We start from the raw sequence: 26241 nt of genomic DNA on the forward strand, positions 1-26241 counted from the left end.
AACAACAAAAGCGATCCAAGCAACTCCCACAAAAGCCTTGCAATGATTATTATCTCACTGGAACTCATTAATTTACATTAAAACCAGAGATTGCCTCAAAGGCCAGTGCACAAATATTGCTTTATGTTTAAAATTTAATGAAGACAAACCAGCCATAAAAGAGGGGTTAAAATTAGTTTTATTATTATTTGATAGAGCAGAAAAAAAATCCAAAAAAACAAACATATTTCTCATACATCTTTTTTCTTTTCCATTTGGGCGGCACTGAGTTCAGCAGCGCTTCGACCCCCAAAACAAACGGAATGGTGATATTGTTGTCAAACAGCAGCAGCAGGCAGTAGTCAGGACAGCAAAGGGTTACACTTAGCAGGGCACAAAATGATGGGCTCATTCCAGATTGTTTATTTTGCATCCACAAGGCTGCTACCTTTCTGCCTGTCAGGAATGTACAGACAACCTGGAATATCTCTGATGCTACTTTGAGACAGAAATACAAAAATGTTGAGCCATTTAAATTAATCTTGTATGCTTGTATTTCTATCAGCAATGTACATACTGTATGTTGCACCATCCTAAATGAAACCCAGGTGTACAGTGATGATACCCCAGGATAGAGGGATACACTTCAACTGAGGCTCAGTGCACCATTTTTCTTTTTTTTCTTTTTTATATGGAGCCTGACAATGTTCAGTGAGCTAAAGAAGAGTACACTGTGGTTCAACAAGGACACACATCCTTACAATATCGCATTAGATTATCACATCATGGATGTATTATGAAATCAAAAGCGAGACAACAGGGCTGCAGGTTCCTAATTACAATGTGATGGCGTCACCAATGTTATTGTTTCATTGTGAAAAGGAGGAAAATGGACAGATACAGTATATTGACAAGTAACTGCTGGGGTGGTCGGGCCTGTTTTGACAGTTTGTTTGTTTTGTTTTGTTTTTTTTTACACATAATGCTTGCAAAACACCCAGATTAGAAATATGCATGAACAATTTACCCTTTTTTTACTGGTTAAAATCAGAAGCAACATTTTAATATTTTTTTAATGTATTGACATTTACCAATAAGCCAAAGAAACGCTTCAGTAAAGCAATTTGCTGAGTGGTAGGGTTAAAGAAACTAGACCACCCCAGAGACTGAAATGAAAGAAGACAGCACATGGTTGTTAAATAACTGAACTCCATGAGCAATGGGAATTCCCCTGTTAAATGTAGGACTTGTTGTACTTCACTAGCTTATCCTGTGCTGCTGCAACCTGATAAAAATGCACTATAGCTCATGTGAAAGGCATAGTTAGCTCAATCCAAGGACTTGACCTAAATCATACACACCTTAATGTTAAAGACTAAGAAATTCATGTCATTTGTTGCTATAGGGGTTTTTGCATAACTACATTCTGAAAGCTGTCCAGCTTCTCTTAGACCAATCGTAGGGTGAGTGGGAGCCACTGGACACACAAGAGAAAACAAATAATTAAGTTGAGTTCCATTCAAACTTAGGGCAGAAGCATATGTTCTTTACTAACATGACCCTATAAATAAACCCAGACAGTTTGTCTATAGAAGAAAAATAATGCACCACAACCTATGACTAAAAGCAAAACAATGTCAAAAATATGACATTCCTTACACCCCCCCTCAGTTCAGCATGAATTCATGTTTATATCCAGAGAGGGTTCAGATAAACTAGAAACCTTCTAGCAGAAGGGATTCCATTTGGGCTCCACTAGTTCTTTGGAAGGTTTGTTTTTACAATATTCAATAAGAATAGTCCTCCAAACATATGCTCCTTGTTTTTACATTAGTCAGTGAAACCTTTATCTTTATTCTTCCTCTTCATCTTAGAAAAAACAAAGTATTTAACAGTAGGCCACAACATGGAACCCAGCAGATGTAAAACCACCTCAACAGTAACATTAGCCTGTAAATTCAGACCTCGACAAGAGGCCACTTCCAAAGTATCAGGGAGCACAATATTCCAAACACAGTATATGACTTACAGAAGAAAAGACAAAATCCTAACATTCAGCCATACAAAATAATCCAACACACATCAGCTTCTCTGCTATACACGCTGTAGGTTAGAGAGAAGAGGCAGTCTGTGTGCAGATAGAGATCATTTTTTTTACAGTCCTTTTTTTGTTTTATTTTTTTTATTTTATTCATTTTTGCAAAGCTGAAGCAGTTCTTATTATTTCGTGGATGGTCCTCGAAGCTCAACCACAATCCCTGTGATGAGGTCTTCAGTAAAGTTCGGTTCGGCCACCACGTGGGCCTAAGTCTGATTGGCTCAGACTGGAGAGGGGTAGGACGTAAGGCGAATATTTTATTGTGTATAATAGTAATTATTATTTTTTCCCTGCCAACTCCAGAGGCAGGGGAACTCGGGGATTTTGTGGCGACTCCCTCTCGGTGCAACTGGGAGGTACGACCAATATACAGGGAGGGAGAGGCAACGTCACTGGAGAAGTTTATAAAATTGTACACGCCTGTCACCCTCATGAAAGTACCCAAACTGTATTTGATATATTCCTTGTATCCCAAATACTCCTGCTGTCTCAGGACAACTCCAATTCAGTTGAGGAAGATGGTAGCAGAAAGATCTGGGAAAGAAGTCCCACCAAAAAAAAAAAGAAAAAAAAAAAAAAGGTTGATTCTCCCCTGCACAGTTTCGGCCAGAGGGATTAAGTCCATAGAAAGGATTAGAATGATAATGAGAATGGCTGTTATTGATATTAAGAGGGGTAATAGTTATGGTGTCAGTAGGAAGAAAGATTGCATTATTTCCATGTGTTGGCTGCCTGGGAAATAGAACGGGAGGGAATCATGTCCAGCAGGTACTCTCGCTGACGCTCAACAGCAGAGCTGGTCTTATGGGCAGACAAGCTGGGGTTCACATAGGCCATAGTCACACCTGTCAGGAGACAAATACATCAGTAATTAATGTACTGGAAACCACTGACATTATGCTGTTTTACAGCCATTTTATGATGACATATGACACTATCACAGAATAACTCATGTAGGAAGAAGATAAAAAGGAAAGATAAAGGGACAAAAGTGGCATAGAGTGAGATGAGTGAAGAAGAAAAGTGTTTTGCCCCTATCAGTAAAAACTGCACCTTTGAGGGTTTTTATTTCTAAGCATACAAAAAAGCCAAAAAGACACAAGGACTATAAAGTAATACTAAAATGAAAAGAACAAGGAGTGACAGTGCCAGAAAGGAATCCATCTTAGAAGGAAGTGGTTATCCCAAAGAGGAGCAGAAAGCGAGAACGAGTGGAGCACGTTCTCGGTCTAACCACGTTTATCTACCTGTATTGCCACCGCTCTGCTTCCTCCAGGCAGCCACGTTGCCCTGGTTACTGCTGCTGCTGCCGGCGCTGACCTTTGCTCCCTGCTGCAGCGGGCGTGCTGCAGCATGCTTACCTGACCTGCTGCCCAGTGCCGCTGCTGTCACCGCGCTCTGCAGCTGGGAGGTGGTGTATGAGTGGGCCACACCACGAGAGCTCACAGACTGGATGCTATGTGACAGCTGACTAGGACTCTGCAGGGAGATAATGTGATATAAGAGGTGCTGAGTATTGAAGTAAGTATTAATTGACCTGGTGATTAGCCAGCACATGATTTGATATTTTGATCTTATTACAAAGTGTTGATCCATCACAATCAAAGGCCGTGCTAACCTGCTTAATGCTGGAGTGGTGGCCAGTCACAGATCTGTGCTGCATGGCAGCCCTGACCTGCTTGTACTGCTGGGACACCAGCACCTCACTTTTGGACAGTGAGGGAGAGGACGAGGTGGTTTTAGAGACAGATGAGGCAGAAGAGGAAGATGAAGCCGCCTGCTGGAGGATACGCTGTTCAATCTCCTGCTCCTGTTGGAGTGCCTTAACAAAGGCTGCCTTCAGCCGGCTGGTGTGCTCAGCCTTCAGGGCCTTCTTCTGATTGGACGACATGCATTGGTCACATAGGATGGTCCCAGCCTTCTCCTTTCTCCAGCGGGAGGTAAAGTCCGTCTTACACTGGGCGCAGTTGTATGGCTCTTTGGGAATGGAGCTGGCGATTGCAGCAGCTGGGCCAAGATTACCTGTATAAAAAACAGAGTTTCTTTAGACAACATGTATTCTACCATTAAATCCACCACTGCACTACAAACCCCCCCAAACTAGCTACCAGAGTGCAAAGATCAGATCTACATACCCCTGCCATGCATCTCCAGAAGTTTTTGCACCACTTCTTCCAACCCCAACAAGTAGATGAACTCATTATTGGCTGCTGAAGGAAGGAAATTGAACTCGGGGGCAGGAGGTTTGGGTGGTGGGATCTCCAGCAGCGTCTTCTCCAACTGCTTGCGAAGTGCAAGCTTGGCGGCCGCCTGCCGGCTGGCTGGACTATCATTGATGTTAGAGTTGGGCGATGCTGAAGAGCCCTTTAGGCTGGTTGGAGAGGCCTGGACACAAACATAACACAATCTGCTTTAGCGTTTTGCAGTGTAGTAGTCTATCAATGGAACAGGATAGCTATGACAAATCTCACTTTACCAATGTGTCCTATTATGAGTGATATCCAGAGTGATGGTAACATTGAAAATCATTTTAGAGAAAAGTGTTCAATGTTTGCTTACATATCGCATCCTAACCTGTGGGATGTTAACCATGACATTACTGTTGGCCACATTAGCCACCCGAATGAGTCCCTGCTGAATGATCCTCTGGCCCTGGACCTGGACATTGGGCACAGAAGCCCTGGGAGCCAGCAAGAGCGGAGGTGGGCCTGAACCGCTGTGATGCTGCTGTTGCTGACGCAGACTGGCTATCTGCTGCGGAGTCACTGCAATAGGCTGATAGCAGCAAAGAGAAGACAAAGCAAGAAATTAAAGAGCTCTTCAAATCTTAACTCCTTCAAATGAGTGCACCTTAAAAATGGGACAGTGTGATGATAATTATCATATGAGGACTCAAAAGCCCCTCACCCTAACCTGGGCTCCTCTGACCAGGGGTGGCATGACAATCTGAGAGTTGTGTTTGGACGGGACGTGCTGCCCACCCCGCACCAAGGGTGGGGGGATCACCGTGCCTGAGCTACGACCGGTCACCTGTAAACACAGCAAAAATGTTGGCAAATGTTCATGACACTATGAACATATTTAACATTATGCTACAAAAGTAGTAAAGCTTTGTAGCCTTATGTAATTCATTCAAGATTCTACAGTACAAGGGAGGTCAGGTAGGTGAGGAGAAATATATTTTTTACCTGGAGGGGTCCTTTGCTTGATGTGATGCTACCTCTCACCAGAGGAGGAGGAGTAGCCACAGAGCCAGTTGCCTTCAAATTAACAGAAATTTACATTATTAGTCAATACATTTGAATGTGCTTGAAGACATGAATAAGCAGGAATTTAAAAAAGTCTTCATTAATTATGTAAATTGGAAAATTTTGTGAGACAACAGCTCCCATCCCTGATTAGGCTCCAACTAAACATAAAGAAATTCTTTTTCCTTTTCTGGGGGTTTCACCTTCTGTACTGTGCTCTCCTTCTGGATCTGGCTCTGTCGTAGTTTCTTAAGTAACACCAGCTTGGCTTCTTGGAGTCGCAGTTCTTCTTTCAGCTGTTTGATGATGCGCTCCCTCTCTTCAGGGGAGCTCTTCTATATATACGATAACAGATAAAAAAGGGGTTTCTGTAGTTTGTGTTTTGTAACAGATTAAAGAGGTCAGCTCAACAGATTGCAAATAAAGAAAAAGGTACAGTTTAAAGCAATTTAAGTAGACACTAATCCAAAAATATGCCTTCAAATATATTATTGAACTGATCAACAGAGGACCATGTAGCAGGTGAGGCTATCCGTTTTCTGTTTGGTCTTCCAGTTCAGCAGGTACCATTTAGTAAGAATGACGACATCTAAGGTAGTAGGCAGAATAAGCCAGTGCTGTATGCAAAGTTTACATTTGCTTTCCTACCATTAGTTTATCTGTGTCAGTCTTCGTGAAGCAGTGGCCATTCATGAGAGGACTGGATGGCTCATTGTCTGATAACACAATCACATCATCTGGCGATGGTGGCTGCCTCTCTCTCTTAATATCACTGAGGATAGAAATATGAAAAGACAGAAAACAATAATATTACGAATGTGTGTCATCATTCCACCGAGATTCAACACTGTATAATATTTCAGTGTAAAACATTACAATTACCATCAACTGCAACTAACTTGTAGTTTTGTCTTACATCCAGTAGATGGCAGTATATAATAATGATTTTATCATCCCTGTTGTAGTGAAAATGTGCACTGGGACACACAAGAAGACAAGAAGCAAGAGATCAATAATGGAGTAATGGCGGCAGGGGAAGACCGCAACAACCCTTAATCTCCAGCGAAAGGTACCATCGACAGACAGACCTTCTTCTCTCTCCCTTTGAGAGATGGGAAAGACAAGTCAAACAACATGCAAACAAAGGGCAAATTAAATGCAATTTTGTTTTTTATTGGAGGAAAAGGCTTAAAGACCTTTGATAAGATGTGAAGTGGCTTTTCCTGAGGCCCAAGGAGAACAAAGGCGACTAGTGGCAAGCTACATACGCATCAATCTGGAGATGGGTGGAGATAAGAGGTAGGGGGTGGTAGTAATTTTACAGCACGTGAACCATGGTGCAAGAATACATCTGCTTCTATCACAGCGGAGATCCTGTCAGGTCCTTCGGGTTGGTGTGTTACAAAATAGAAGTCAAAGTGGTAAGGAGAACTGGTGGAAGATGAGGTAAGGTAGGGGTTGTGATATATCACAATATGTGAGAGATAGAGGTTTGGGTCATAATGTGGAGTTATGCATGCACACATGCAGTGAAGTTATATAATTGTTCAGGCGCTGTCGAGCCAGAGGCTTCAGGGCTTCAAGCTTAGGCCCAGTTTACCACCCAGACAGGGCCTCACCCCTCCCCTACCTCCGTGGCGAGGCCTATGGCCTAGCCGGATCGGCACAGCCTGGGCCTCAGCTCTCCCCTCCCTCCCAGCTGCCGACACCCGAGTCACAAGCAGAGCAGAGCGGAGGTCCGCTGGAGACACTGGAGAGGGTGACAGTGAGGGGGAGGGGAATACATGGCCAGGAGCCAACCTATTGTGTACACTCTCTCTCACTCAGTCACTCACTCAGTCACTACTTCACACACCCCTCCCCCAACAGTACTTACTTGTTCATCTTTTATACTCCCAACTCACTGACTCAGTTCCTTACACTTTTTGCACACTCCTGTCTTAAGACACATTTCTCTGCTATCCTCTTCTTCCACACAACAGCTGTCTAAGAGCTCCTCTCAACAGACCTTGCATCAGTTCAACGAGGTCAACTATGTGACAACGACCGTGTCATTTTTACTTGCATTATGAGATGGGGATTTCAGCAGACTAAGCACTCACAACACAAACCACAACAAACATTTACTGTCATAGAGTTACTTTACCCGGTTGCAAAGAACACAATCAAACCCTGCTGATACATTATACTGCTACTTCCTGGAAAGTACTTCCCTGATATCTTTCCACTGAAATCTAGAAAGACGTCTACCGCCATGGTACTTTCACATACTGCTATTCTGAGAAAGATTACTCTTCTACAGCACAGCTGAAGCCTGAAGGGGCAGCAGTTTCCCTGCCCAGCCCTGTTTACATTCCGTACATATGATATGATAAATTATGTCAGACACAAGTCGTATTACAGCACTGAGAGCTTCAGCTTTCTCAAAAGCAAACCTAATGACGACCCACTGACTTAGCCTCTCTGACAAGATGAAATGGACTAGTTTGTGGTGGTTGCTTCCATTCATTTAAGAAGAGATTACACAAGCATCACAACACACACACCAGCTTGGTTATGTAAGGTCTAGTGTTTCTGCATACCTCGCCTTTCCTGATCATGGCTTCACACGGACCCCACGACAGCATTGCTGAATCAGTCATTATTAGGTGCAGTGGGATTTTCTATTCAAAATAAATAGAGTGCCCTTTAAAGCTACGTAAGGCTCTTGAATTAAATGAAATAGCTGGGATAATTACAGTCAACAGGCTGGGACAAGATGGGTTCAAATAATTACATCATTTTAAACTGCATATAAAGTGTCACAAAGCATGCATACTGAAGAAGGGAGGCAGGCTTCTTGCTAGTGACACTCATTTTATACATGTATCCATCCAAGACACAGTCAGTTCAGCCTTCATCTTCTCACATGGGAAACTTGGCTTGCATTATATTGCGTTAACATTTTTACAAAGCTGGCTTACACAGGTAAGCCCTCCATATTCAGCAGTAAGGTAATCACCTTGCAGTGAGTAAGCACACACAAACGCATGCTCTGGGTTAAACAGGGGCCAAAGATGACACTTCAGTGTACTTATGATATACCACAAACAAAGCCAAAACACTTTCAGCTGAATCACCTCTCTGTTCCACTTGAACTGCCATCACATCAGTGTGTGTATTTATCGCTCTACCAAACACATCACATGACATCAGGCATTTCTCTGCGTGGTCATGTGACACACCCACCAACCCTCCTGGCCCCTCCTTCCTCCAACTGCTCCTTCCAATGTGGAAACCATGGCAACGGCCAGTTGGAACCAGTTTGTGACACATAGCCTTCATTTTGTGTGAAGTGTGAGGCAGAGTTCAGGTGCTGTTGTGGGAGAAAATGGAGCCCAGGCCTCAGGAGCCTCAAACTTTTCAAAATGGGGGCAGGCTGCCGACAACCACAGAGCGACTTCCTGTATGACTCCTGTCAGACCACTTGCTAGAGCAAAGTTTGAAAGAAACTTGCAACTCCAATACACACATCTTTGCGCACAACCGTACACTGTGCATGCATGCAAGAAATCCAGGGGCCTACAGTACAGACAACAAATTGTACACAAAAATGCAAATACTGTGCCCCAGTTGTCTGCTTGTCTAAAGTTCTGCTGCCATCCCCTCCCATCACCCATAAGATGATTTAACATCAGTTAAGCATAACCAAATAGAAATTCTGCAGCAAAGTACTCTTCGCATCTTTTACCCTCGCAGACACCAACTAGTTTGTAAGCCGATTATGGTGCACTTTGTCCAGCTGGAAATACTCATAAAGGGTTTATTGTGGACAAAGTTGGCAGAATATGCGATATTGAGGCCCACTGTACAGCAAAAGACGTAACTGTTAGAGATTACGTGTTATTCCATTCAGTGTTGTTCATCGCACAGAAGGCCAACAGACTAAAGACTCAGACTACACCATGTAGAGTGAACAACAATATGTTCTATGTTCCTGTCATCTTTTTCTTTGTCTCACCTTTTGGATGTGCTCATATCAACGGGCTCGTCTCCAGTCTGCACCTCCACCTTGATGGTGGCCTTCACTTCCCCGGACTTTAGGATGCTGGCTGCTACTTTTGCAGCCTGCTCACTCTTCAGCTTGACACCCTCAGCTCCCGATCCCACCAGGGCCAGGGGACTCCCAGGCGCATCCCCCTTCTCCAGCTTAACCCGTTTACTGTCCATGTCCCCCAGGGACCCAGCAAGAGTTGCATGGTCCCTCTCCAGAGCCCGCTTCTGGCTGCGCGTTTGACGCACCACCTCCTCTGACATGGCTGCTCTCACCCTGGGGAGACAAGAGGGAAACTGTTACCAACCGTGGAAATAAATTTACAGGACAGAAAACAACCACTGACAAAAATTAAAATGCTTAAACCTTTGACTATGCATGCATTTACAATACACAGCAGGTTACAAGTTTGGGCAATACCACCTTGATCAAGGTCTCACTGTAGGATAATATAGCATCGTTTACCTGGCAGAAGTTGTTCTTAGCTGAGCAAACAGTGCTGGTTTAACCAAAGCAACTTTTAAACTGAATTGCATTTTTTATGATTTAATGGCATTGTACTGCAAACTTTATCATTGGATTCTCTAAACTACATTAGTCTGCAGGTTTCTACGAGTATTATGTATCTTGTCGCCTTGTAGAACTGCCTCTCTTCTTTTGCGCATGAAGTACAGTATGTTACCATAACAACCACACAGTAATGCATGTTGTGCTATTAGGAGGGCAGTAAACAAGTTTTATTTTAAGAAAAATACTTCATCATCTTCCATGGCCAGTACTTCCAATGCCAGTACAGGATACCCTTTAATCTGATTTGGAGCTAGCAAGGACAAGTAAAGGTTCAGCGAGGAAGCAGCAGTCCTGTACATCATGTGAAGTAAATGGTTAGTAGAGTTACCTTATGTGAGGTAAGATTACTGTGCCTGCAGTAAACAATAGGGAGCACCCATGGCAGAGAATACAAAATGCTGAAACTGCCTCAATTTGATTTAAAAGAGAAAATAGTACTGGATGACAGCAGTTCAAGGTGTAAGCTCTGCAGAGATCACTGACCCTTCTTGTCACTGGGTCTCAGAGGTAACAACAAGTGCTGATAAAGTGACTGAGGAAGCTGACCTACTAAATCTAACATGAATCTACAGTGTCACAAAGGTAGACATTTAATAAATTCAAATGCAAGATACTTCAAAAAAGAAAAAAAAAAAGCTCTCAATCAATGCCACCTACACTATGTGAATGGCAGTGTCTCCTCATTTCAAGTATCTTTCATTACATTTTATTCCACTCACTGCCACTGCATTATGCCAGAGTTGAGAAGAATTACACAGCCAAATCCTGCACTGGTAATTACCTGAAATATGAAGTAGTACCAGTTCCACCAGTACAAAAAGGATAGCAGAGTGCCCCGAAGTGTGTTTGTTTCATCTTGAACGCTGACGTTCACTGGTCTTACAAAACAAAACCTAACTATATTAATGTAACTCCGGGTTTCTGTGGGAAATAATGAGTGACATTTTTGATTTGACAATGCTTTGGAGTCAATTGTACGAAAATGTACAATGTTCCATATTTCCAGCTGTATAAAAGGGATGACTCTGAGGTGTACAGGCGTCTCCTGTCCTAACTGCCAGTGCCCCAGATGCTGACCCAAATATCACTCAGTACAGTAACAGCGCAGGATGACGAGACCCACTTAGCTTTCTGGGAAAACCTATTACACAGCAGAAAAATAGCAACTACACTGTGCAACATTCACACCAATGTAGGCCATGCACTCATTATGGAATAGGCACTTGCAGACTCTTCAATGAACATTTTATAATAAATATAAAACTGTGATGTTGCATATAACCATTGCGCACAAGGATGAGCGCATGAATATCTGCACACGTTAAGATTCTGACATGTTGATTAATTGATCTTTCGGGCTGAAACTAACTGCGTGTATGCATATACACCATCTTGTATTTCTGATTCAGAAAGCTGACTCAAGGTCTTTCTAGTCCAACGTGACATCATCACAGCTCCGCATGACCCTATCCCAAGATTCCACGAGAGACAAAAAGTGCTTCCCTGAAAACCGGTTCAAACTGGTCTCCGATTGAGAGAAGGCGCAGGTTTAACCCCTGGAGAGACGGAGTGGCAGAAGGGAGGGAGAGAGACAGGGAGACCACAGACACGTCCTACACGTTGTGAAAGGGAGGGAGAGAGGAGGAGAAAATGATGTCGTCTTCAGACATTCCAAAACATGTCTACCAGACAACAGGAGGGTGGTGAATCAACAGCGGCTGACAGACATAAAAAGTCTGTCAACCAAAACCTACCTTTCATGATATTGGATTCTCTACAATCATATTACCGGATATAATAAACATCTTAAGAGTGTTTCCTCTGCTATCCAACACCAAGATAGTTCACAATAGGACTCTAACATATACAAAAAAAAACCCCACTATGAGTCTGTTGTCTGAAAAGCAAAGTATTGAAATAATAAATCAATGTAAGTTGGGAATGGGAAACTGCTTTTCCACAAATTCAACAAATTACTGTCTGCAGTGAAGCTGCAGTTTGTTGCTGCAGTTGTTATAACAATTTACATCTGTTTATTCAGCCAACTTCCATTTTTTATTAGATATAAGACACAAGCATCCATAACACTTTGCAAGATGTTGAGCTGAGATGCTAGCAAAAACTAAACCAAGCAAAACGTTCAAAGCAAAATAACTACAACACTGCTAAAACATTCAGGTCTGAGTTTGCATACGAGAGCACGGAGCCTAAAATGCACTCTGCTCGGGTACACAACAAGGACAGATGTGCCCTGCTGTACCATCCCTGCACACAAAGACTATCTATCTGCCAGGGATGACAGCTTGCATGTGGGTGTGTATGTGTGCATTCCCATATACCACACACAGTGTTTCAAAAACCATAGTCTATCCTGTATGACTGTAGAAATAATGAGTGTAAATTAAAAGTGTGTAACAGTTTGGTGGTGAACCGTGTCAGGTACATGAAGACTGTAACCCCTTGAGACGACACAGCGTCAGATCTGCCTGTCACTAGGACTGCTGTTGTTGCTAGTTTCAGGTCTAGAGACACGTGGCTACCTTTGTCCCAAAAGAGATGGCTGACATAATGAATCCAACGTTTTATATGCTGGATGCACTGCTGCTGAGCAACGGGGGGGGGGGGGAACAAATACATTTTGTTGTGTATGCATATGTTGTAAGCTATGAGTATAATGTGCTCACTCGAGACTGACTGAGAGGGATGTGTGTACTAGTTCTCATTGTTGCATCACACTCCGTCTCACTAGGCTTTCAGTGAAGCACCGCCACTCACTGGAGCCCATTTTCTATTCCGTGCCTTGGTTTCTATATAAGCCCTGAAGGCTTGTTGTGTGATATGAGGTCATTCACAACCTCCGGGTTATAGGAGACTTAAACTAAGAGCATCTTCATTATATGGGAGCCTATCTGAGCCTAGCCATCGAACATAAGAGTTTATCTGTGCCTTGTCATTCACAGTGACACCTGAGAAGGTTGGAAGGCAGAGAAAACATGGCATCAATACTTGAAGCCATCAGGGGCTGAGATAGTGTTGCACTGAGACACTGCTCAGAGCCGTTTGTGATGAGCAGTGACATAGAGACAACCACATATAACACAGGAGCCACAATGAAAACACATTAAGATGGAGTCAAAACTAGAAAGTAGTTTTGTCTCCATCTTAATGTCAAACTGCTGGATCTCAGGATTTGAAAACCAGTATGGTCTTCCAAAAGATTATTTTTTATACAGCATCCTTTGCTTTCACTTGTATAAACCAATTCGTTTCCAAAGATCAGATCAGAAATTTGTATTCTATGGCAAATCACCTGAGAAAATATCCTGAATCAATCATCGCTAGTAGAATTCCTGGCGGTTTAGATGCTTCCTGAGCTCCATCCATCCACCGTGTAAAACCAACTGAAACTGACACTATAATTTAACAAACAAGTCCAACTTGTCCATCAGCAAGTCCATCAGGAGATGCCTGGAGGGAACTAGTGCCCCAAACCCTGCTGCCTAGGACTCAGCAACCTAGAGCAGCAGTTCTCTTTCAGGATCAGTCCTGCCTTTAACTGCCCACAATCCCTGATCTACCTCCACTCCAGTATCCATGTCTGAGTACCAAGCCTGCCAGTCTTGTCACATTGCAACTCTCTGATGTACGCTACATATGTAGCCCATGGACTCTTGACGCTGGGCTAAGAAATTTCAAAATGCAGACACAGATGATCAGCTTTAAAAATCAGGAACATGGACATGAATCATTTTCACTGAGGATGGGGAAATCCTCAGTGAAAATGCTTCTTTTTAGCTGTTATTAGGTGTAGCTTCTCAGCAAAAGTGATTGACCAGTGAGTATGTGTTGCATACCAACATCAGGATGCATCCCACTGCGATAAACCCCTCTTGTAATCTCATATAAACCTCATATTGTGCAAACCAGTGACATAAACAAATTCCTAATCATAACCTTAATATTTACTCTACAGCCCTTAACAGTGAAGACCAACCAATAACTGTATTTTAAGCCAATACCAATATGTGCATATAATTTTGTAACCAAGTTAGAGCAAATTTTTTAAGACAATCCCAAAACTGTGTTCAAACCAAACCATGAATTTTGTGAACAGCCTACAGTTATTACCAGACATTCATACATCTGCATAATGTTGGTGACACACCAAACAAACATTCTCTACATCACAGAGCATATTGTATGCCAGTGTAACCTAATGAAGACACATCACTTTGACATAAAAATGCATTCTCTACAACAGCTACAAAAATGACAAGAGCTGAGCAAGAGAGTACAAGACACAGCCAGTGATTAGTGATCTGTGCCTGTTCCTCTCAGGAGACTATGAAGGAGGATTAGATGCACGTCCCTCTCGTTTCCTCCAGAATAATAAGGCCTAAGGGCAGAGCAGATCTTAGATAAAGAAACAAGGCTAGATCAAAACCTAGTATATGGCTGGACCATGTATGGTCAATGTGCGTAATTGTGGCCAATTTGTTACAGGGATAGTCAGTGGTAGGATCTATAATGTGAATTCCTGGATATCAAATGCTCATCGGCAATTTTCTGTAGTGGTCCCAGGAATATTTGTTGTTAAAGTGTACTGAAGTAGTATATCACATGACATCGTTAAGCAAAGTTTGAGTACAATACTCTCCACTCATATCTTGGGATGTTTGATTTGCAAGAGAACTTATTTTAATTTTGACTACTCTAATTATCTCTTAACTCCCCCTGCTTTCATCTGTTTCTATCTGTGGATGTCTCTAAACGTATGGTCTCACCCATATGTTGACATAGGATTAGCATGCTAGGCTAACAGTCCGTCAGCTGTGTGACTTTATATCTGCGCTGTGATGTCTTTCAGCACACACAAACACCATAAACACAGCGCTGTTAAACAGCAAACACCCTGGCTACACCTTATTTTTATACAGTCTATGGGCTACACACAGCACGGCACGGAAGATATTAGCCATGCTAACTAGCTGCTAGCTGCCGTGCAGTCTAGTAAAAAGGATCTGTTGCGTCTCTTTGTATCTGAGGGTTGGTGCTCCTGTCAGTGGCGGAGCCTCCATGTGAGACGCTTCGGTCGGTAAATGTGTGTTTTTAGAACTTAGGCTATTTCAGGACTACGCTCAGGCGCTCTGCTGTTAACGCCCCCTGAGGACATAATTGAAATGGAGGGGAAAAGAACGGGGAAACTCTGACACAGGGTCAGCCAACCAATGGTTTAACTTCATCACTCAGTGACAGACATTCAGGGTTACAGGGCTGGTCCGTGACCGGTCCAGCCAAAAACAAAGGATGAGGGAGTTACGGACTGAGAGTGGGAACATATCTCTACTGCCCTGTTTGCTATCCTGCACTGTAACTGCCTCAAAGCAGGCTTGTGTAAATCAATATATTTAATACAATTGCATTTCTCCATGAGGGCTGCAAAGGCTAACATCAGTCTTCTTGTCTATAAAATAGGGTGCATGAAGTAAATCTCCCATCCCTGTATATTATGCGGCAGGATAAGATGCACTTGCCTGAAAGCAAATGGAAATCTTGTGACCTGGCCTGACACTACAGGTTTTATTCTCAGTCCGTCTCCTATTGTGTCCGCTAGTTCATAGAGAGCAGATCAATGGTAAAGACTCGTCCCCTCAGGTTGCGTGCAAGCCTCTCATCTCCAGCGCTGTAATGATCTCCCCACTGGGACTGGACCCAGCCAGCCAACACATTAACAGCCATTTTAAAAAACCGAGGCTTTTCAACTGTGTCCTTTGGGTTCAATGAGAGGGGAAACAACAATTATACTGTCCAATAAAAGCAATACAAGTATGGATTATTATTGCCCAATAAAAGACAGCAGAGCGACAACTCTGTTTCTTGTGTGGCTAAGGGGCCATGGCCCTTGTAATACCGAATTAATCGCTCAAACTGCCAATTATCGTACTGGAAGATACAGTCAGGCGATGATTATCTTGAATTCAGGGTGATTACTTACTACTCACCATAAAGATTACTGCGACTGCTTTCTTTATGTTGTATCCTATGTCATATCCATCTTATAAAATGTTTTTTTTAATTACAAAATAATTTCAGGCTATCTGTGCTGTGCTAATCTGTGCTCACCAGGCTAGGAGTGGGGGCAGGGACCCAGCTGAGGTGGTGCCATGGTTGGGGGAGGGAGAAGGGTGCAGAGCGCATGTGGTTAGCTGAGCCATAATCTAACTGTACCCAAGTGAAAAATACTCTTCCTTGTCTTCTCTCTCTCTCTCTCTCTCACACACACACACACTCGCTCCCTCCCTCTTTCCCTCTACCCCTCCCTCTCTCCCCCCCCTCCCCCCCCCCCACCTTCTCAGTTGTTCTGTTGTAGGCTCGGTCAGCCCAGAGTGCGTGTGTGTGCCCCTACTGGTTGTGTCCCGAACGCCAAGGGTTAAGCCCCTGCCATTTTAACGCCACTGACAGATCAGACCATTAGGGTGTTACCTAACAAAATGGAAGCCTTTAACCCTGAATCTGCCAGAGTGCCTGTGTGTGTGTGTGAGTGTGTGTGTGTGTGAGTGAGCGAGTGAGAGCCAGAGAAGTGTATGTGTGTGCATGTCTCCACCTGGATTGTCCCTCAGCAACGTGACAACGACAACAGCAGTAAGTCCAGGAAGTGAAAACCTGGCATTTGTACATGATCACACAAGAATGCATTAACATTTAGCCATATTAAAACATACACGGCTATGGGCATTTTTTGTTTTTTTAAAAAACACACAAATAGTGATGTGCTTGTTAATGTATCCTCATCACAAAAAAGAACTATTATACAAATGAAAAGGACATATTCTCAAATACAACATCTCTTCTGGATTTTGGGAAGCACACATAGACATATACATGCATAGCATAGAAGCCTTCAGTTGTATTTTGAGTAATTAATTCACACCATTCACAGAAAATAACTTACTAACCATCATATGACCAGGGCTCAAAATTAGCACCAGCCACCAACCAAATGCTGGTAAAATATGCAAGTGGCTGGTAGATTTGCTTCACTCACTAGCCAAAAAAAACAATGATAATCTATTGAGTAGCTGGTAAAATTTGAACATTCACTAGCCATTTGGCCAGTGGACAAAAAAGTTCCCTGCATATGACATAAGGAAAGTCTAGATTATGAAGCTCTAAAGCTGCTCAACATCTCAAGTCAACCGTCTCTAGTAGTTTTCTTGAGCCTCTAATCACAAAAAGCCTAGATACAATTTCAACCACAAGGAATTGCTAAATTTTCCAAAACAAACAAAAAATCTCCATTGATAAATATGTTGATTACAACTTTGCCGTGACGTTTTTTCCCCAAACACAGAAAACAATAGTAGGGCCAGAACATAGATGTAGCCTGAATAGGTGCTGCTTTTAGTGGAATCTCAACCTGTACATCATTATCTTCCATATTTGTTTTATAATTTTCCCTCTTGTGTACACAAATACTCAAACACCAGCAAGCAAATGAAAGTCAATTTAAGCAATACTCAACTCAAAGTCTTGTTTTTGATGTATCACACACCTACACAATGCAGACTTGAAAGGTTGATGTTAAAAATCTTTTTTTTTTAAAAGCAGTTTCCTCTTTAGTGAAGAAAAGCAGTTGTCAACATGGATTCAGTCAGTTCCAATGATAACCAGTTTTCACAATAGAAAAATGTGTAACAACATCCAGCAGAACTTCTCAAAACAATCCAGCCCTAAATCACTCTGCTGTCCATTCATATGTTCAGTATGTTTCAAACATTTAAAGCTGATACGGTTTGACAGTGCTCTCTAAAGCTGTGAAGTGGATGGACAGAGGAGAAATGGGTTATAATGGAGGAGTGGTTTGAGAAGTTTCTTTGGACATTTTTCACTTTTTCCTGACATTAAAACTGGTCTCCATTGAAGACAGAATTCAAGTATACCGAAACTGCTGCTCTCCACCAAGGAGGAAACTACAAACCTTTTTATAGCCCAAAGATTTTGGGTAGAGTATCATTTAAAAACCCATACTTTCAGTCATTTTATCTGATTTCAATATAGTAAAACAATATTTATGTCCCTGGGGCATTTCTTACAAGCAATAAAAAAAAATGGTACTGGACCATCATACCCAGGATATCTGGGGAGAGTTCTGCTTGCCAGAAATATGAAGACTAAAATTCAATTCTGGAGTCATTATGGTGATTTCAAAAATATGATTTGTAACCCAATTCATTTTCCAACCCAGGCTACATGATATCAGCCTGATAATGGACTGATCCAACAGATATGGGGCAGTGGGAATGACTTCAGGAATGATAATCAGGTCATTTCTTTCCTATGTAGTGTTACATGGTGGAAGACAATCAATGCAGTTTCTGGGACACCTCACAGCACTCTGACTCAAAGACTACCATTTCAGAATATGTTTTACCATCGTTCATCTAGTATGACGCTATAAATTTCCTTTCTATCCACCATCCCTCCCCGCCTCAATCCACAACCATGCTCGCCAAACATCTACTGCTGTGCATTATCTACACAAGAAAGACAGTGCAGTTTACCCTTGATATGGTGGCTTTTAGGCTGTGCACTGATAAAAAACATATACAGCAACCCACACAACAAAAAAACATGCAGCAGGGAGACAGCCAGGACAGTTTGTACCCTCTTGGACACATGCCTTGATGCTGCATGTATTCAAGTTGCAGTCCTGCCTGTTTGCTGCACTGAGAGTTCGAGAGTTGCCATGTCAGCACTGGCCACACAGTGGAAGCAATTGTTACAGGCAGACTGAAAAAACAACTTTAGAAATGTGTATTCCATAACCGGTAAATGTGCAATTAGTCTTGTTTAGATCAGATGAGATGCCATTTCAGGCAGTACTGGTCATGCAGGTTTCACTTGTGAGCAAAAATGCTAGTGGAACCAAATAGAGGCATTAATGATATCCACATCAACAGTAGGTTCATTACCATGAATGTATTGATTGGTTACAGCTTTGAAGATATGAGGAAACTGTTGTAGTACTTATTTTCCTATGGACCCCTGGGACAGTGGCTGTTGTACTGGTAACAGCTAATGGGGATCCAACCAATGCCCCAAACTCCCAAAATTTAAAAGGTGTTCAGTTTAAGGCTGCAGCTAATGATTTTTTTTTTTTATCACTGATTAATCTGCCAATTATTTTCTCAATTAACTGATTAATCATTTGATTCCAACAATGTTTTAAAAATGTGGAATTGTGGCATTCACAGTTTCTTGTTAATTGTTCAATTTCATAGACTTTACCTTCAGATGCTGTGCATCTATAAGCAGTTTAAGCTACAGACAGCTGACAAATTAAAAAAAATCTGAATAAATGAGTGGAGAAACACAAGGAATGCAGATGCTGCCACACAGGTGCACTGCATGGTACAATTAAGCAATTAACATCCAATCATGCTCTGTGGCATGTATAACAATGCTGAGCAGGCCCAGTTGATTCTGATTTTGGATCAAGATGGCAAGAGGAAAAGATCGAAGGGACTCTGAAAGAGGGTTCATTGTTGGTGCACAGATGGCAGGAGCTTCAGTCACAAAAACTGCCCAACTGGCTGGTGTTTCAATAGGAACAGTTACTAAAGTGACATCTGCATTTAGATCTATGTGAAAAACATCAACTGGAAACTGTGGTCGACAGCACACATTTGATGATCGTGATGCTCGTGCATTAGTGCAATATATAAGGAAAAACAGAACAGCAAATCTTCCTCAGATGACTGAGAATGTCAATGCAGGATGTGATCTGACTGTGTCAGCAAGAGCAGTCTGTCGACAATTACATAGAGTACGGTTGGGCATTTCCATATCGTCCAATCGTGTTTACTCAAGATCGTAAATAGGCGAACCAATCACCAGGGGGCAGTGGGGGTTACGTCACAGTACGTGTCTGTATGTTGGTGAGACAATATCACAGTATCATGTTCCGTTTAGCATTGTTATCTTATCTTCAATATCACAATCCAAATAATATTCCTAACTTTAACTAGGGGTACAACGGATCACAAAATTTATAGTTCAGATCGTTTGGAGACAAATATAATTGTGCTTACCTTATTCCTTTAAACATAGTAGTGAATGAAACAATAGCCTGTGTCCATGTCATCAAAACTTGATAACTTACAAACATGAACACATCTTGTCCTGCAGCTTAGCTTGTTGAACAGGCCACCAAACAAACATTCACCAGGGAAAAGTGCACCACTAACATCAGTTAGCAGCTAGATAGCTAATTAGCTGCTCAGCTGCAGCACATTAAACAGCATATAAACATACCTGCAAATGTCACTTCAGATCTGTTAGATGCTGGTTTGGTCATTGCTCTCCAAAATCCCTGTTAACGACATGCTGTCCATGACTTATAGCTACCGCAGTTTGTTTACTTCTTACTTTCAAATTTTGCAATTAATTTGCAGTTCACATGCTTGCCAAACTGTGGGGGGCGATCCGTATGGATCACAGATGAACTACGTTCCGTTACACCACTTATGTTGACTACTCTTACGAAGTGCAGAGCAATGTTTTGGTGAGCAGACATATGGAGAACAGAGTTGCGGGGTGCCAGATCCATGGAAAAGAGACAGAAAACTGATTTATAATTAAGGATTTAAAATTCATTTGAGCTGATTAACAAGGCTAAGCAGGCGGACATGTCGCTCCACCAGAAACATCTCTAAATGCACTGTAGGGCACAGATTCTAGAGATTATCTTTATAACATCTGTTAACCTTTTCCTGCTTCAGCGTCCAGACCATAGTCTGAAAGCACAGGGGAGAGTTTGTGTTCAACTGCAGGGCCGACGTTGTTGCTAACTTTGGGGCTAACCCCACTTTAATCAGTAGGTGGCAAGCAAGGCATGGAAACTTGTGTCTTGAGGAGTTGTAGCATTTATTCACTGACAAATTGCCTAGACTGTAGCGTACGTACACTGCACTGCAACGTTCCATGTGTATGTAGCAACGTCATCATGCAGAAACCTACATCAGGTCACATGGGGAAAAAGCTTTTAGAAGCGCTTGGAAAATGGCATTTTGACGCTAAAACATACCAACCAAAATTACAATTTTCAGATTTGAAAACATATGGAATACTAATGTGAAGCTATAGAATGATATAAAAACCTCAAACAATTATGTACCTGCGCTTTAAAACAGCTACACTATTTGTACACATTTCAGTTTTGATAGTAAGTTAGTTAAAAATATCGGTGTAGAAAAAAACAATCGTCAATCATCCCTTCAATCGTCGATACACGATCCCATTGGCACAAACCTACCATAAAGGGATATTATAGTAGGGTTGAAGTGCATAAACCCCTCATTACAAATATAAATGCAAATTTGAGAGTTCAATGGTGCAAAAACCATAGGCATTGGTCTACAGGGATGTGGAAAAAAAGTGATATGGTCAGATGAGTGCATGTGTGGCGTACACTAAGACAAGGGTACAGGTCTGAATGCTTGAACCCTACAGTGAGGGGATCTGGTGGCTCTGTTATGCTGTGGGGGTGAATTTGCAGGCATGGTTTGGGTCAACTTAGAGGGAAGGGTCACTGCAAATCAATACAAAGTTGTTCTGAGTCATCACCTTTATCCTATGATGAAACATTTCTATCCTGATGGGAGTGGTCTGTTCCAGGATGACAATGCCCCAATTCATGGGGCACAAGGGGTCACTGAATGGTTTGATGACTAAGAAAATGATGTGGATCATATGCTATGGCCTTCATAGTCACCAGATCTCAACTCAAGTGAACATCTATGGGATACTTTGGACCAACATGTTAAGGGCCAAACGCACTGAAAGCATCTGACGTGTGCAGTTTGAAGTACAACTGTTGTTTTAAATGGCCGAACGTGCACCAAAAGCGTTGAGAGGCACGTCAAACTGCCTTGACACCCCTACTCCAACCTTGTTTCGATTTTGGAACATCAAATGAGGACCCAGAAACCAAAGCTGTTGTTTTTCTGCAGCTGAAAAAGAGAAAGATAGTGCTAGCGAGCTGAGAACATGAGCAAGTGAGAAAGAGAGACAGCGCTGCGGTGGTTGGGTGAGGAGAGTGAGCGGTAGCAAGAACAAAGCTGATGAATGAGAGAAATAAAACATTGTTTTCTGATTGTTTCACAGCGGTTATGTTCTAAAGCACAAATAAATAACCATTAAACTCTCAACAGATAATTAACTGTCGGTCTTAGTTTCATTTTCCTCCTCTGCATTTCTCCTTTTCATTCATTCATTGCATACAACTAATGCAGCAGTAAATACATAGAACAGGACAAATCTGTGTTGGTTCTGTGGTTTTGGCATTTCAAATCTGATGCCTGCAATGCACCATAGGAACATCAATTGACGTGTGTCAAATGAGGCGTGTCAATTATCGCTTTCAGTGCATTTGGGCCTTTACACAGCACTCTCCACCACCATCATCAAAACACCAAATGAGGGAATATCTTTTGGAAGAATGGTGTTCATCCCTCCAGTAGAGTTCGGAGACTCGTAGAATCAATGTCAAGGCGCATTAGTGGCCCATGTTGGCCCAACACCTTACTAAGACACTTTATGTTGTTTTTTTCTTTAATTTGTCACCCATCTATATATGACCCACTTGGTCAACAGGTGGCCATTTACTTTGTATTAAGGAATACCACACATTTCCTACAATGCTGAATGTCCAGTTTGAAGTAGGGGGCAGTATTTCATTGGGAATTAGCCATGCAAATAGACAGTGAGTTAACTTATTATCCAGGGGAAAGTTTTAAGTAAGGGAAGTATGGCAGAGGCTTTGAATAAGTCTTAACTCAGAATGTGTGTGTAATGCAACTTGCATTTGAGGAGGTTAGCTTCATTAAACACAAAGCCTAACCCATCACTCATGCACCTCTAACTGCCTGCGACAGGTTGGTATCACTGTAAACTCTGCACATGTACTTGAGTCAATATGAAGTCCAACAGAGTAAACAAGAAATAGTTCAGTCAGCCAAACACTGGAGGATTCCACTCCTACAGCTCTAAGAATTGCCCAAGGCCTTTGGGTGGAACCCCAAAGCCAATACGACTACTCCTGTCCTCTGATGCAAGACATAAGGGAAGAGAAAGATAGTTCTCAACGGATACAAAGAAAAAGAACATTTAAATCTTGTAAATACTTTGTAGACCTGCTAAGTTAAAACAGGTTTACATGATCGGAACCAAAGTAAGTCAAAGCATTCCATTACTCATCAACATGAACACCATCTAGCCGACTTCACAGTTTCACCAGCATTTCCTGTTAACCTTTTCATAATGACTGGGCTCACACTCAACCAGACGCTAACTGCTGTATTTACTGTGCCCCACATGAATGAGCTACATGGATACCCTGCAGAGCATTATCACCTTTATTAGGGCCACATTTATTGTTAAACATTAGAACAGGTAAGAAACAAAGACTACTAATGTTTCATAGAAAATAAAGATACACCTTTGTTAAACCTAGTACATCTAGTTTGGATACATTAAATATAACATTATAATAAGTTGGGTGTAAAAAATGTCTATGTGTACAGTAGAACACATTAACATCCAAGCCTTCACATTCATGCCTACTGCTCAACATCATTAATGGACTATACAAGTTGTAACCTGGCACTAATGAAAAAAATACTTAGAGATGAAATTTGAGACGGAAGACCTGCAAATACCACAACTGATAAAACTAAATTAAACCTATCAATGGCAAATAAGCAAATGTCCAAGGTACCCTTGAGCCTTACTAATGAGAAAGGCAAAAATAGACCTAGCGGGTGGTAGAAAATACAAATGTATCTTTAAAAAAGTTTCAATCCTGATGCAGCAGAATAAGAGTGGATCTTGAGTCATGCCTGTCTGGTCACATCACTCTCAGGAGGGTTTTTCATAAGAGGCACCCCTCCTCAGGCAAATCCATGGCCCATCATAAAATGCAAAGCGACATGTGTCCCCCATCACTAGCCAAGGGTGCCAACTGTCTGCTTGCTCTCAAAGGAGGGCACTTACTCAGCAGAGGTATGGATATACACACCGCTGTTCACCTCAAAGACAGGTGAATACAACCCTAACTTGAAGAGACCACTCAAACACCATGATCATGATGCAGAAACTGCATAAAATAGATATTCAAACACTGAGACACAACAGAGTCATTACAAGGCTTAGTAATTCAGATATATCTCACAAAAAATATAACTCACTATTAATGTCAAAGGATTAATATCACAGCAATGCTTGCAATTGCTTGACCTCAACGGGAAATTAACTGTACTGTAACTACGGAGCATGCCCTTTAACTTGAACATAAGACACCTCATAACATACATTGAATGGTTAATTTAATCACAGTTACAGACGCCTTGATATTCTGGGGTAAGGACAAAGTAGAAATTCAGTTGTCTGTTCTTTGATGTGGGTGATAGCTGCTTACCCGTCGTGGACAGACAGACACACACACACACCCCGACGGAAGCACAACCGTCCACCATTACGCCTCCATAAAAAGGCTTTTCACGGTTGAGCTAATCTGACAAAGTTCTGAGATCAATGGCTCATGAAGCCATAATCATACCCATCCACGGCTAAGAAGAGCGGTCGGCTTAACAATAACCGGTAGCAACACTGGCAATGATGTTCATAAACTTTAGTGGTCCAACTTTGTCCAAAAAGAAAAGCTACCTATTTCCAACTAACCCATCAACAACAACAACATGCTATCTCATGCTAACGTTAACTTGGCTTGCCAACAACAACCTGTCCATCTGTCCGACTACAAAAACCAGTGGCTAACTAACCGAGAGCTAACAGTGGCGGTTACAAAAATAATACAGGAAAGTCACTGAACACTGGGGGCACACACTCCTATAAATATTATGATAAGAGATTGTGACTTTTAGCTTGGATGTCTGTACGCGTCCAAATAGCGATACACGACAGACAATGAAACCGACCCCATCTCAGTCAGGGAGCCGCTAGTGTTTAAAAGGCAAGCTAACAAGCTAAGTTAGCCTGCTAACGCTAACTCCCTGGACACTCGCCTGCCCAGACAGACAGTCGCTAAATTTGTTCACAAATAATCAGGCGTTAATTATATTCGGAAAATGTCAATTATGCCCAATAGTTTCATAGCTTCTTCATTTGTAAATACAAGAACAATTCACATTACATCTACTATTGGAGCATCCTAATGCAAGTTTTGCCGGGGAAGTTAGTTTTAATATTCCTCGACTTTTTTGAGGCGGTTGTTGTTCACAGTCCGTAGGTGTGTGCGTGTGTATGTGTATGTGTGTGTGTGTGGCTCAGAAACTGTTACCTTGCACGTTAGCTGAGATCAAGCTATATGCTAGCTAGCTTAACTTAGCCGAGCTAACGTCGATAGAGAAACTTCCCGTCGTCGTCATAATTTAATTGTAAAAATTAAAATATCGTATTAGTTGATATGGTAATGAAATACAGGAACTTACGGAATCTAGGAGGAGCGTGACCGAGTTCCCCCCCGCGATTTTCAGTTGTTTTATGTTCGTATTAAGCTGGCTTCGGTATAAAAATCCCGGGGATCCCCTCTCTTCTGTCCGCTGCCACTCCGGCTGCCAGATAATGTAATGAGCCACCACAGGCGGCGTCATGCTGCGTTCACACACACCTCGGAAATGTTAAGTTTCCAGCTGCTGACATCGAAGGTAAAAGCTGCGTTTGGAAGTACAAGTCGGAAGTGTTGTAGCAGTAGGAAGGACAGTACAACAACTATTGCAAGCGGAAATACGTTTATTTTTATCAAATAAACAAACACTTAGATTTTATTGTATCACCGCCTATTGTCATATAGTGTCTCAATCTGTATTGTAGACTACTCATTATATTTGATTGGACTGGATTTTATACACTATAGTGTAGGCTTGTGACAGAAACTTCCTCTATTTATGTGTGGCAGGCCAACTACAACTAATCTTGTAACCTTTTTACTGTACTTTACGGCTTACCTGGTAATTCAGCTATGCCAGTTTAACTCCTTTTTTTTTGCTTAACAGTCCATAAGTCATCAATTATTGCATTTTAGGACATTTGTTTTTCATGATAAAACTTTTTATATAATTAATATAAACTTATATTCATATTGTGGGCATGTTGTGATGCATAAGCACTTTCTTTCACTCAGCTGCTTTCTTAATTGCCATGGTGCATCATTGAATATAAATTCCTTTTTTTTATCAATTTTTTTTGCAGAATAGTAAATTCATAACCTGACAGTATTTTTTTAAAGCATCAAA

General features: G+C 41.9%; 1 protein-coding gene across 6 annotated transcripts; it reads right to left on the minus strand.

The window, feature by feature from the left end:
- Positions 1–160: 160 nt before the first annotated feature.
- Positions 161–25629, minus strand: gatad2ab (GATA zinc finger domain containing 2Ab). Of its 6 annotated transcripts, none has more exons than XM_067597335.1 (11): positions 25438–25629; positions 9326–9634; positions 5974–6097; positions 5529–5660; positions 5266–5337; positions 4985–5107; positions 4637–4852; positions 4213–4462; positions 3696–4099; positions 3325–3556; positions 161–2922 (listed from the first exon to the last, which is right to left on the minus strand). In XM_067597335.1, exons 2-11 carry the CDS (start codon positions 9619–9621, stop codon positions 2789–2791), a joined length of 1983 nt encoding a protein of 660 aa, XP_067453436.1. In that variant the 5' UTR covers positions 9622–9634; positions 25438–25629; the 3' UTR covers positions 161–2788. The 6 variants fall into 6 exon arrangements, with proteins under 6 accessions (XP_067453436.1, XP_067453437.1, XP_067453432.1 ...); XM_067597336.1 differs by lacking the exon at positions 25438–25629 and adding an exon at positions 25287–25305; XM_067597331.1 differs by lacking the exon at positions 25438–25629 and adding an exon at positions 10710–10837.
- Between the last annotated feature and the right edge of the window lie 612 nt (positions 25630–26241).

Source organism: Thunnus thynnus, chromosome 8 (assembly GCF_963924715.1).
Source record: "Thunnus thynnus chromosome 8, fThuThy2.1, whole genome shotgun sequence".
NCBI lineage: Eukaryota > Metazoa > Chordata > Actinopteri > Scombriformes > Scombridae > Thunnus > Thunnus thynnus.

Coding starts and splice junctions, on each gene's coding strand:
- gatad2ab (XM_067597331.1), bottom strand. CDS start 10,783: ATGAAACAAACACACTTCGGGGCACTCTGCTATCCTTTTTGTACTGGT. Junction 5,338..5,528: donor AGGAGAGCACAGTACAGAAG/GTGAAACCCCCA, acceptor GTTAATTTGAAG/GCAACTGGCTCTGTGGCTAC. Junction 4,100..4,212: donor TCTGGAGATGCATGGCAGGG/GTATGTAGATCT, acceptor TTTTTTATACAG/GTAATCTTGGCCCAGCTGCT.